An 11233-nucleotide genomic window follows, 5' to 3' on the forward strand; every position below is an offset into this window, starting at 1 on the left:
ACCAAGGAGAAACGATTTTTCATCTCATTTATGTTCAGGTTCTATTTGAAAAACCACTTCCTGGATTATGAAAATTCATCATAAGACTTCTTATACAGTGATCTGAAAAGTTTCCTGAGTTTTCTTCTCCTGCATTTGAAGTCCATGTATTTATCTATACACTGCTTAATCAGTTCTGAATCTGTGAGGTTTTTGTTTTTTTGAAACAACATTCTGACTTTATTTGTAATGTACTGAGCAGTGAGGTGGCACATAGATGAAGCATTGGACTCTGGATCCTGGGGGCCCTGAGTTCAAATCCTACCTTATAGACTTACTGAATAATCTTGGGCAAGTCATTTAGCATGTCCATCTCAATTTCTTGAGACAGTGTAAAATCAGAATTATAAGAGTACCTGCCTCCCAGAGTTGTTGAGAGAAAATGAGATAATATTTTTAAACACGCTTTGCAAACTTTAAAATATTATATGAATACTAGCTTTTATTACTGTTTTTCCTTGATAGTGTCTTCCCTCTGCTTTTATGGTGCCTGCCTTGTTAACCTGAAAATCCTGTAGTAGTTGTCCTATAGCTACGTTCATCCCATACTCTATGTGACTTGGACCAAGTAATTTAAATTCTTTGGTTTTAAGTTTTATTATCTGAAAAATGAGGGTTTGGTGAGTGAGATATGGGTTAAAAAGGAAACATAATGGTGAGAGGAGGGAGAAGGGCAAGGAGAAAGGAGGAAATCTTAGTAGCCCAGCAGAGAAGTCACCTATAGCTAGTTTTCTAAAGAAGAAATGAAAGCTATCAATAAACATATTAAAAAGGCTTCATGTTAGCAGTAATTAGAGAAATAAAAATTAAAATATCTCTGAAGTTTCACCTTAAACCCATCAGATTGGTAAAGTTAACAAAAGACTAAAATGATAATTGTTGGAAGGTCTACAGGCAAGCCCGCGCATTAATGTCCTTTTGATGAAGCTGTAGGTGGCTTTTGCTGTTCTAGAAGATAGCTTTGAACTATGCCCTCAAAATGACTAAACTGTAGATTCCTTTTGAACTAGTAATACTACTACTAAGCCTCTACCCCAAAACAATTTAAAAAAAAAAAAAGAGGGAAAGTCCCAATAAGTACAAACAATATTTATAGCAGCTCTTTTTTGTAGTGGCAAAGAATGAGAAACTTAGGGGGTTCCCATAAATTGGGGAATGACTGAAAGAATATGGTATAATAATGAAATGGAATAAGTGATGTTTCAAAGAGAACTGAGAAGATCTGTATGAACTGAGGCAGAGTGAAATGAACAGAACCAGGAAGATTATTTATGCAGTAACAACAATGTAAAGAAAAACGACTTTGAAGGATTTAAGACTGATCAATGCAATTACTAACCTTGATTTCAGAAGACTTATAAGGATGCATATTGCTTACCTCCTGACAAGAGAGGGGATGGACTCAAGATAAAGAATGAATCATACATTTTCAGACATAGTGAATATAGGAATACATTTTGCTCAATTACGTATGTTTATTAAAAAGGGTTACTTTTCAATTTTGTGAGAGAAAAAGGGAGATTACTGAAGAAAAAGAAAGAGGAAATGAAAAAAAAAGAGTCATCACAAAACAGATAGAAGGCCAGAAGGAAATAGACAAGCAGGGCAGCTTTAACGCTTACATGTTGAGTAATTTATCATGTGTTTAAAAGGAAAAACAAGTTGTAGATAGCTTTGCAGTTTCATATATGATCCTCTTTTATGTGCTTGCATTACATATAAAGATATTCATTTTATTTGTTGTATGTTAAGTTCATGATAAAAAAATTTAAAGGAAACACCAATTTAAAAAAAAAGAATGAGAGAGTTATGTAAAGATTGGAAAGAAATTAATCTTGTCTTAATTTCGAAAAAAAGGTAAGAAAATGGATACTGCTGACTCTAGGACAATAGACTTGACTTCTTTTTCTTGGCAAAATTCTAGAATGTTTTACTAATAAGAACTACATTATTAATAAGTTGATTAGTGAACATCTTAAAAAAAAGGTCTGGTGATCACAAAGAGCCACCATGGCTTCCTCATGAACAAGTCACGCCAGATTAACTTAATTTCTTTTCTTTTTTAAGAAAAATTAGATAATTAATTTTTAGTTTTCAAATTCACTTGTATAAGATTTTGAGTTCTAAATTCTGCCCCCTCTTCTTCTTCCCCCTTCCTAAGATGCATGCAATCTGATATAGGCTATACATGTACAATCATATTAAACATATTTCCACATTAGTCATGTTGTGAAAGAAGAATCAGAACAAAAGGGAAAAAGCATGAGAAATGAAAAAAAACAACAAAAAAGAGAAAATTGTATGCTTCAATATGCATTCAGACTCCATAGTTCTTTCTCTGCATGTGGATAGCATTTTCCATCATTTCATTTCTTTTCTTTACAAGTATCCTTGACAAGGACACTAGACTAATATCTAAAAGCGTTTGTTTAGTCTATCCCTCTTCTTGCTCTCTAGTGACATATGGCCTTGTTGTTGCATCCCTATGAAATGTGAACAGTATACCAGTGGAAATTGAATCGCTCCCATTTGCGTTATGTTAGGAAGATCCTGAAGATCACCTGGCAGTATAAGATACCAGACACTGAGTTCCTTCGGCCAAGCATTCAAACTCTATTTCAGAGGGTGAAACTACAATGTGCTGGCCACAGTGTTTGAATGCCAACCATATACTTGCCTAAAAGACTTTTGTGGATAATTCACACAGGGCAAGTGCTCACATGGTAGTCAGAAGAAGTGATATGAGGACACTCTCAAAGTCTCTCTTAAGAACTTTGGAATTGATTTTGTGACTTGGGAGATACTGGCTCATCAGAGATGGGGCTGTGCGGGATGAGCAAAGCAGAATTGAAATAGTTCAAAAGAAACGAGATGCAAAAATTGAGAGAACCCACTCAAAAATGTGCACATGGACTATTTGTGCCTGACTCGTGGCAAAGTATTTTGAGCTTGTAGTGGTCTGATCAATCATACTCTGATGAACTGTAATTTGACTTTAATATAATGATGTTATTTTGGTCCTCTTGGAAGGACAATAAACAGTGATGTATGACATGGATTCAAAGTGATCCAAAGACTTGACTAATTCCTGATTCCTTCATGTACCTTTTTTCACTCACTCTCCTTCCTGCCCCATGGAGACTACCAGCTCCCCTCATGTCTTTCAGCAACCTAAAGTGGAGTTGGCCTCCTCCATCTTCCCACCAGAAGCTGGAAGTCAGAAGTACCTGTGGCAGCTCCAGAGCCCCAAGCAACTGGAAGCTTGAAGAATCCCCCAAAAGATGAAATTTAATAGGAATTTATTTAAAGTGTTATGTGTGTGTACGTATGGGGGGTGTTGAGGTCTAGTGTTCTTGGGATCCCAAAATACCGACACGCTGTGTCCTGTCTGAATGAATTCGACTCAAGCCTTCCTTCAGCCAAAGAAAAGCAGTTTAAGATCCGCAATATTGGGAGAATTAAAATTCCTTAAGAGGAATCTGAGCATTTGTGACACTTGATATTGACAAGTAGGCCAGATAGAATCTGAGCTAGATTGAATCTGAGTGTCTTCACGGAGGAAAGATGGTTCTTACATACAGAAAGATTGTGGAGGGACCTAGGGTTGGCCAAAGTAGTCTGGGGTATCAAGAGGAAGGGTTTAGGAAGGGTCTAAATGGGAACAGATAATGGAGCCTAGGCTAGTTTAAGAGTAACAGATTTGGGCATAGACATTTTGATAGGATCAAGGATGGGAAATAGTCTGAGGCAATCTGGAGGTAACCAAAAATGGGGGGCTAGGTTAGGTTATGGGTAATGGGTTTGGCCCTGAAAAGCCAAATCAAGGGTGAAAATTCCAGGAGAGTTCAAGAGGGTTCCCAGAGCCTGTACCCCATGGCAGGGGTCATCCCCTAAGAGGGAGAATCCCTCAGAGCTAGAGGCAGCTAACCCCAGTCTTGGCGTACTCTGTGGGTCTGGGTGTACGTAACTCAGAAGCTTCTGCCTGTATACTTACATTTAATCACCAGGGGGCATAATTAATTCAAAGCAAAGGAATTTAAAGAAATGCGTAATAAAAAAAATGTAAAAAAATCTCCCACCAAATCTGGGGCACACCTTCTCACAGTGGACAGCCGTCCACCTTGATGGGGAGGCGCAGGTACAGGGAGCACGTACGTGCCTAGAGGGCTGTACAGACGGGCAGGCACAAGAATGGCGCAGGGCACAGCTCATGCCTCTGACCCACAAGTCATGCTTCAGGTCTCCAGGCTGGACTTACAAACCACATACAGGTCATTGATCTAATAACCACCAGACTGTTCCCCATCCAAACCTCTTTCTTCTTAATAAACAGGGGAGCAGAAGAAGTGGGAAAGCACCAAAGCCAAACAACGTCCAGGGCCTGGATCCTGGTTTCCAATACCGGTTTAGCCAAATCCCGGACCCTTCTTACGCAGATACCAAAAAAAAGCTCTCGAGGTTGTCCTTAAACTTTCAGTTTCGGGTCCACCAAGCAGGGGGGAGGCTTGGTTAGGCTGCGGCTCCTCCGAGGAAGGCTCCGAGATCCAGAGGGGGCCACACATGCCATGAAACCTCGGGCCGAGGGCCGGACCGCCCGGGAGGGCTGCGCTCGGCTCCGGCTGCCGCATTTTAGGGACAACAGCGCGGGGGTGAATAGAGGAGACTGCGCGGAGGAAACTGACCAGAGTGAAGTAGTTTGGGGTGAGTCACGTGAGGATCAGTGCAAGGGACGAGGAGCGGGGGGAGGGGTGGTTAAGCCTGGAGCGGAGGGCTGGCGGGGCAGGGCCGCCGGGGAGTATTTGAAAGGCTATCTCGTCCAAGAGGGTTTCGATTGGGTCACTTCGCAACCCCCAGGTGGCGATCACAAAGTGGCACATTCTGGTCGGACCAGGAGAAACGGGCTGCTTTGGGAGTTAGGGAACTTGCTCTCCCTAGGTCTTCGAGCGCAGGACTAGTTTACGCCAGCCTGTTTTGGAGGGTCCCTTCCTCTAGGAGATCCTGATCCGGGGCGGGGGTGGGGGCTGGCTGAGAAAGGGGACTTCCTTGTGGGTGGGGGCTCATCGGGAAAGCCAGCGAGTCGGCGTTGGTGGAATGGTTAGGCCGGCCGGGGGCTGACCTTGGGAAGCCGTGGGGGTGGGGAGTGCGGGGTGGAGAGGAGGGAAACGACTTGTCCCCGCCCTCGGCCCCGCCTCCTCTCTCAGGCAGGTGGCTCGTGGGCCCCGGGCCTTGCGCCCATTGGTCGAGGGCTCCCGGGACAGGGAGCGAGTCCCGCCCCCGGCGCGTGGGGGGCGGGGCATGGAGCTCCCCGTGTCACCCTCAGTGCCGGGAGTCTGTAGTCCGCGTTCCACGGGCGGTGGCGAAGGGGACGACGTCAACGTCAAAATGGACAGCGGGGCCTACGGGGCGGCCAAGGCCGGCGGCAGCTTCGACCTGCGGCGATTCCTGCAGCAGCCGCAGGTCATCGTTCGGGCCGTGTGCACGGTGAGCGCCCCGAGCCCCGAGGGACCCAGGCCCTCTGGGACCTTCCGGCGGACAGCAGGTGGCAGGCGGGGGTGCCCTCGCTTCCTCTTAGCGCCAGGCCCCCGGACCCTGCCTGCCCTGCCCACCCGTCGGGCCGCCGCCTCCCAGCCCTCCCTCCACCCCACTCCCTCGTCCGGGCCTGGCATAACCGGGTGGCCCAGCAGCCGGGCAGGTGTTCGGCGGCACCGAGGCAGGCCCCGGCCGCCCTGCTGGCGGTGGGAGGGGCCTGGGCGAAACTGTGGGGCAGGTGGCAGGCTGGCTGCCCTATGACACTCCGGGCTTGGGGATTGATGAGTAGGGGACTGAGAGAAAAAGTAGGAATGAGAAGGGAAGTGTGGCCTGAAAAAGAGCGGCCCTTCCCCGCCCCAGGGAGGTTGGCTTGTGTGGAACAGGTTGGGCCAGGTTTGTAGGGGCTCGGGCCTTGTGAGTTCGGCCCGGCCGTATCTGAATCTATTGCTACTTGCATCAGATATAACGGGCTATGGAAGAATCTGCCCCGCAATGTTGAGAAAGCCCTGGGTTCACTGGGGAGGACAGTGTGACCAGTACTTGAAATGAATTCCTTGGGATCAGGGTGAGGAGAGGGCATCCTCGATGCTTGGACAATGCCTGCTGACACTGACTGGCACCCCGGCACTGCTTAGTGTATATCACTTGCTGAAGCTCCTCTCCTATGGGAGCACAGTTTGCCCTGCTCTGCTTTAGGGGAAGGTGATGTATTGGCTTGGTAGTGCCAGGGGATGAGGGACTGGGGCACACTGTTTCTCTTTATTTCTTTCCCTCCTCCCACAGATCTATAGGTTCTTTTTTTAGCTTGAAGATTAGAACATGATTTGACTGCAAGTTGATGGCTTCTACTGAAAATGAGAATGCCCTTATGATTGGAGGGTTGTGAAGGGGCTACTCTTTTTAAGATTAGTCCCTGAGGCAACTTTGTTTTAGATCAGCCCCTTCATCTAGGGCAAGGTGTGCTAGTGGTAGGGGATTTCCTAGCCTATAATAGATTTACTCTGAAGTAGCCTTTCCTTTGGGACCCTGATATTTAGATTCGATCTTAGTTAGCTCCTTTTGTGAAATCATGAACCGGATAGACAGATCTAGGGCCCATAGATAGACTTGGAGAATATTTGGCCTAAGGCTTACAAGCTTCTGGCTGATTTCTCAACTGTCTCAACCAACTTCTTCACTGCCATCCCTCTTTACCCACCCCCCACCCCCCAAGCTGGCATGAATAGTTATTAGTATGGTAATTAACCTTCACTGGAAAGCTGACCACAATGAATCGTGTGGCTGTGTTGTATTAATGCCCTTTTATTTGGTGACAACATTTATATCAGTGCTTAAAGTTAGGGTAAACAAGAGTAGAACAGCCTTTGAAAGCTAGGCAGGACAATCTCTATCTTGGGCACAAGATCACTGACTAGAATATTCAGAGGCCTAAGCCACTCAGCTCTTCTCTCTGGAAGAATTATTCCCAGGCATATGTTCCATTGATCTGTGTCAGAATTTTAGCTTTTACTTGAGTATGGTGTTCATTAATGGACATTTATTAAGCAATGGGGATACATAGTCCCTGACCTCAAGGAATAGTATTCTGTTCTAGGGGTGGGATAAGACAGGATAGAGACAGGGGAATGCCATGTATACATATAAGTACAATACAAGATAGAGAGTGCTGGGACAAAGGAGAGGCAGAAAACTTTCAGCAGGAGACTGGGAAGGTGGCAGAGATGGTGACTTGAAGGTAAAGAAATATTCTGAAAGGCAGAGATGCGGAGTTGGAAAATATTCCAGGCCAGGGGATGGCCTAGCCAAATGTGAAGTTCAGAGAACAGCTAGTTGTCCAGTTTAGTTGGAATGCAGATGTGTGTTCAGGACAATAACATGAACTAGGGCTGAAAAGACAAGCTGGCCATAAGTAACAGTTGGCCTCTCCCCTCTTCCCCATTAAAACCAGGAAGTAATCACATTCTGAGATCATGCTTGGGAGTCATGAAATAAAATAAAACAACACAAAATAAGATATTCAGTAAGCGAAAGAGGCACCAGCCAGGAATATCATCTGGGTTCACATCAACCTTTCCCAGGTCCCAACTTCTTTCAAATTCTGGGTGTATAGATTATGGGGAGCATCATCCTAGGGTGTCAGTGTGGCTTCCCCAGCCTCATCAGACACTCCGTCTCTTCATTAGTTATTTGCTGTGATCGTGTTCTCCTGCATCATTGGTGAAGGCTACGTTAATTCACTCCATTCATCTGAGCTCCACTGTGTCTTTAACCAAAATGAGGATGCCTGCCGATATGGCACAGCCATCGGGGTGCTTGCCTTCCTGGCTTCTGTCTTCTTCTTCGTGGTTGATGTCTATTTTCCCCAGATTAGCAATGCCACTGACCGCAAGTACTTGGTCATTGGTGACATGATCTTTTCAGGTAACTTTCCCGTGGGCTTTTGGGGAAGGGATCCACATCTTCTCCCTCTTTAGCCCAGTGGCTCTAGGGATAGGGATGGGGAATGATCCACTTATGTTCCTTGGTAATTCCCAGTTTTTGACTTGAGGGGGTGGGTGACTGTTACCGGGAACTGGCTCTTCCACGTCCTATTTTCTCTCCAGCGTTCTGGACCTTCCTCTGGTTTGTTGGATTTTGTTTTCTCACCAACCAGTGGGCAGCCACCAAGTCCAGTGATGTGTTGGTGGGGGCTGACTCGGCTCGGGCAGCAATCTCCTTCAGCTTCTTCTCCATCTTCTCCTGGGTATGTGGGGGTCTGGGACCATGGTCCTATGGTGGGTGATGCCAGAGGTGTGGGTTTTGGCAAAGGGAGGGTTGGGGACAGGGTTCTTTACTCAGATTTCCAACCTAAACCTTTCCTCATTCCTAATGTGGGAAGATTAGGGGAGGGGTGCCCGGGAAACAGCAACAGGGGAGGTAGGTATCCTGTCTCTTCTACCTTCCCTTCATCAAGCTTTTCCATCCACCCAAACCCTGACAAGTCACTCTTTCCTTAGGGCTTGCTGGCTTCCCTTGCCTACCAGAGATACAAAGCTGGGGTAGATGACTTCATCCAGAACTACATTGACCCTACGCCTGATCCTGCTGCCCCCTATGCCTCCTACCCAGGAGTTGCTGGAGACAATTACCAACAACCACCCTTCACCCAGAATGCAGAGACCACTGAGGGTTATCAACCACCTCCTGTTTACTAAGTTGAGTTAAAGCAGCATGCAAAAGCACTGTGGGGGGCAAAGGGAGGGATGGGGTTGATTTAGTCTTCACCTTGGGGGAAAGGAAAGGGAGGGAGCATTTGGACACCTTCACGATGCCATTCCCTTCCTCCTGTTTGTACTCCATGCTTTTTCAAACCTGCCACATAACTTGGTACTGCTTCCTTCCCTTCAGGAGGGACTGAAGAATCTGCCTTTGGACAGAGCATTTTTAAAAGACAGTTTTGGATAGAAGTGTTTTCTCACTGCTTTTCCCTTTGCCTGAGACAGCTATAGAAGTGGGATAATCCCTACAGTGCTGCTTACAGTGCCTTATATCTTCCCCTTCATCCCAGGGGAGCAAAACTTGTGGTGATTTCTGTGGTTCTGGCAGTGGCTGCTTAGAGTTCTCTGCCAGGGATCGTTCAGGTCCTGCTGAGACATTCTGTGGTGCTTGTGCGTGTGGGTGTGCAGGATGTATTTGTGTGCCTTCATGCTTGTCCCTACTGTTGCTGGTGGTGGGCTCTGAGGTGTAGTGAGCTCCCCACTTTGATCTCTCCAACACATACACACTCCTTTGCTCTCAGGTCTGTAACCCTTTTATCTGGGGTTATTCTCTTCATCCCTGCCCCTTTCCCACTCAAAGGAGAAAGTGAGGACCACCAGGGCATCTAGCCTTGAACCCCTTATGGTTACTGCTGTATTCTTTCTGCTGGTTCTCCTGTATTCTGAAATTGCTAATGCACACCCAGTACCAGGGTCTACCTGAGGGTTGGTGACAGCAGGGGCAATACTGCCTAGTCCTTCCTACAGAAATCCTGGAAGCTGGGAGTGGCTTTGCTTAACCTGCAAGGCCCTGCTTTGTGTAAATATTCTGCCATTGTTAAAATATGAAATGTGAGGCAGAACAAGAAGGCATGCCTACCTTGCAGCCCCTGGATGATTCTGAATGTATTAAAAAGCCATCAGAAAAGAACATCCAGAAGACTTTGCGTTTTGTTAAGTTGGTTTGGAGATGGAATAAAGAAATATATGGATACATGTGTGGTTTTTTATATGTGTGTGTGTGTGTGTGTGTGTGTGTGTGTGTGTATATATATATATTTCCTTTTGTAGCCCCTATCTCCCCCTCCCCCCTGCCATCGGCATTGCTGTTATGGTCTTAAATTACTGGTAGAAAGGGAAAGGAGGTATTCTATGGTGTAGTTGTTTTGGGGTGGTGGATTCCTACTATTTGTTGACTTAAATTGGGATGGAAATCCAACAGCTTTTTTAGTCCCAGAAGCAAAATTGGCAGTCTTCCTTTAATCAGTTTGCATGATTGTCTGACTGAGGTCTCATCCTCCCCTTTGTTTTCTGCATCTTAAATATAGCAGCATTGTCCAACTCATAAATGTGGCATTTTTTTTTGTGTGCTCCAGGTTACTCTCCTTCACTACAGTTGAGCCCCAGTAAATGGGAAAGAGGGCCTGTGTCAGTCTGCTAGCCTTAGTCTTTCATTTGCCAGGCACTGAGTAATGGGGATTCAAAGAGGGCAAAACAACTCAGTCCCTGTGCCTAGAACACAATATGCAAATAACTGTATAAACAAGATTGTATGTAGGATAAATTGAGGGTGATTTCAAGAGGGAATGCATTAATTAATTAATTCAGGAGGACTGAAAAGGCTTTTTTCAGGTGAGGCTTTAACTGAGACTTGAAGAAAGCCAGGGGAATTAGGAGGCAGAGGTGAGGAAGGAGAGCATTCTAGGCATAGGGAATAGCCAGTGAAAACACCCAGAGTTGTGAGAATGGAATATTGTGTGCAAAGAATAGCAAGGAAACTTGTAGATCACAGAACATTTAGAGGGGAGTGAGGAATCTGTGATAGAACTACATAGCAGCAGTTCATTCCTTTAAAAGATTGGAGGAGCCCCAGTGACAGCTCCTGGCTCACTTCTGCTTCTTAGATGTTCCAAGGATTCTTTGCCTCTCCTGAAGCTTCCGATCATTTGCTTTCTGTCACCTTTGTGGCATAGGGCTGTCACTTAAGGGTTTATAAATTCTTTGTGCTGTAAGTTCTGCTTTATGAGAACTTTGTTCTTTTCCTCATGTTCACTTTGGCAGCTTTACCCACCTCAAGTCAATTCTCACCTGTACCTGGACCAAAGTCTCTATTGGTTAGCTTCAAAGCTCTGGCTCCCGACTTCAGTTTGCCTCCTGTCTATATCTTGGTATGTTCTTGCCCATATGTACTCCTGCCTTCTCTCTCAGTGCTACCACTCTTTCCCATCACTCTAGTTCACCACATGTCATTCTTTGATTCTTCTTCCACATAAGTAGTTACTAAATTTTGCTAAGTCTACTTCAACTTTTTTCCTTTGACTCACTTTTCCCACTTCTAACATCCCATTTCAGGCCCTCATTATTTCACCTGTACTAACTTAACAATTGCTCCTGCATCTGTAGCCTTTTGCCAGTTCACTTTGCACAGG

The 11233-nt window shown here is 45.6% G+C and overlaps 1 protein-coding gene across 1 annotated transcript; it reads left to right on the top strand.

Moving 5' to 3' along the window:
- The first annotated feature begins 4522 nt into the window (after positions 1-4522).
- Positions 4523-9798, top strand: SYNGR2 (synaptogyrin 2). The gene is made up of 5 exons (XM_072645172.1): positions 4523-4740; positions 5360-5520; positions 7752-7989; positions 8172-8311; positions 8565-9798. The coding sequence occupies exons 1-5, from the start codon at positions 4605-4607 to the stop codon at positions 8760-8762; spliced, it is 873 nt and encodes a 290-aa protein (XP_072501273.1). The 5' UTR covers positions 4523-4604; the 3' UTR covers positions 8763-9798.
- The last annotated feature ends 1435 nt before the right edge of the window (positions 9799-11233 follow it).

This window comes from Notamacropus eugenii, chromosome 2, assembly GCF_028372415.1.
Source record: "Notamacropus eugenii isolate mMacEug1 chromosome 2, mMacEug1.pri_v2, whole genome shotgun sequence".
NCBI lineage: Eukaryota > Metazoa > Chordata > Mammalia > Diprotodontia > Macropodidae > Notamacropus > Notamacropus eugenii.

Coding starts and splice junctions, on each gene's coding strand:
- SYNGR2 (XM_072645172.1), top strand. CDS start 4,605: ATGAAACCTCGGGCCGAGGGCCGGACCGCCCGGGAGGGCTGCGCTCGG. Junction 7,990..8,171: donor TGGTGACATGATCTTTTCAG/GTAACTTTCCCG, acceptor TTTTCTCTCCAG/CGTTCTGGACCTTCCTCTGG. Junction 8,312..8,564: donor TCTTCTCCATCTTCTCCTGG/GTATGTGGGGGT, acceptor CTCTTTCCTTAG/GGCTTGCTGGCTTCCCTTGC.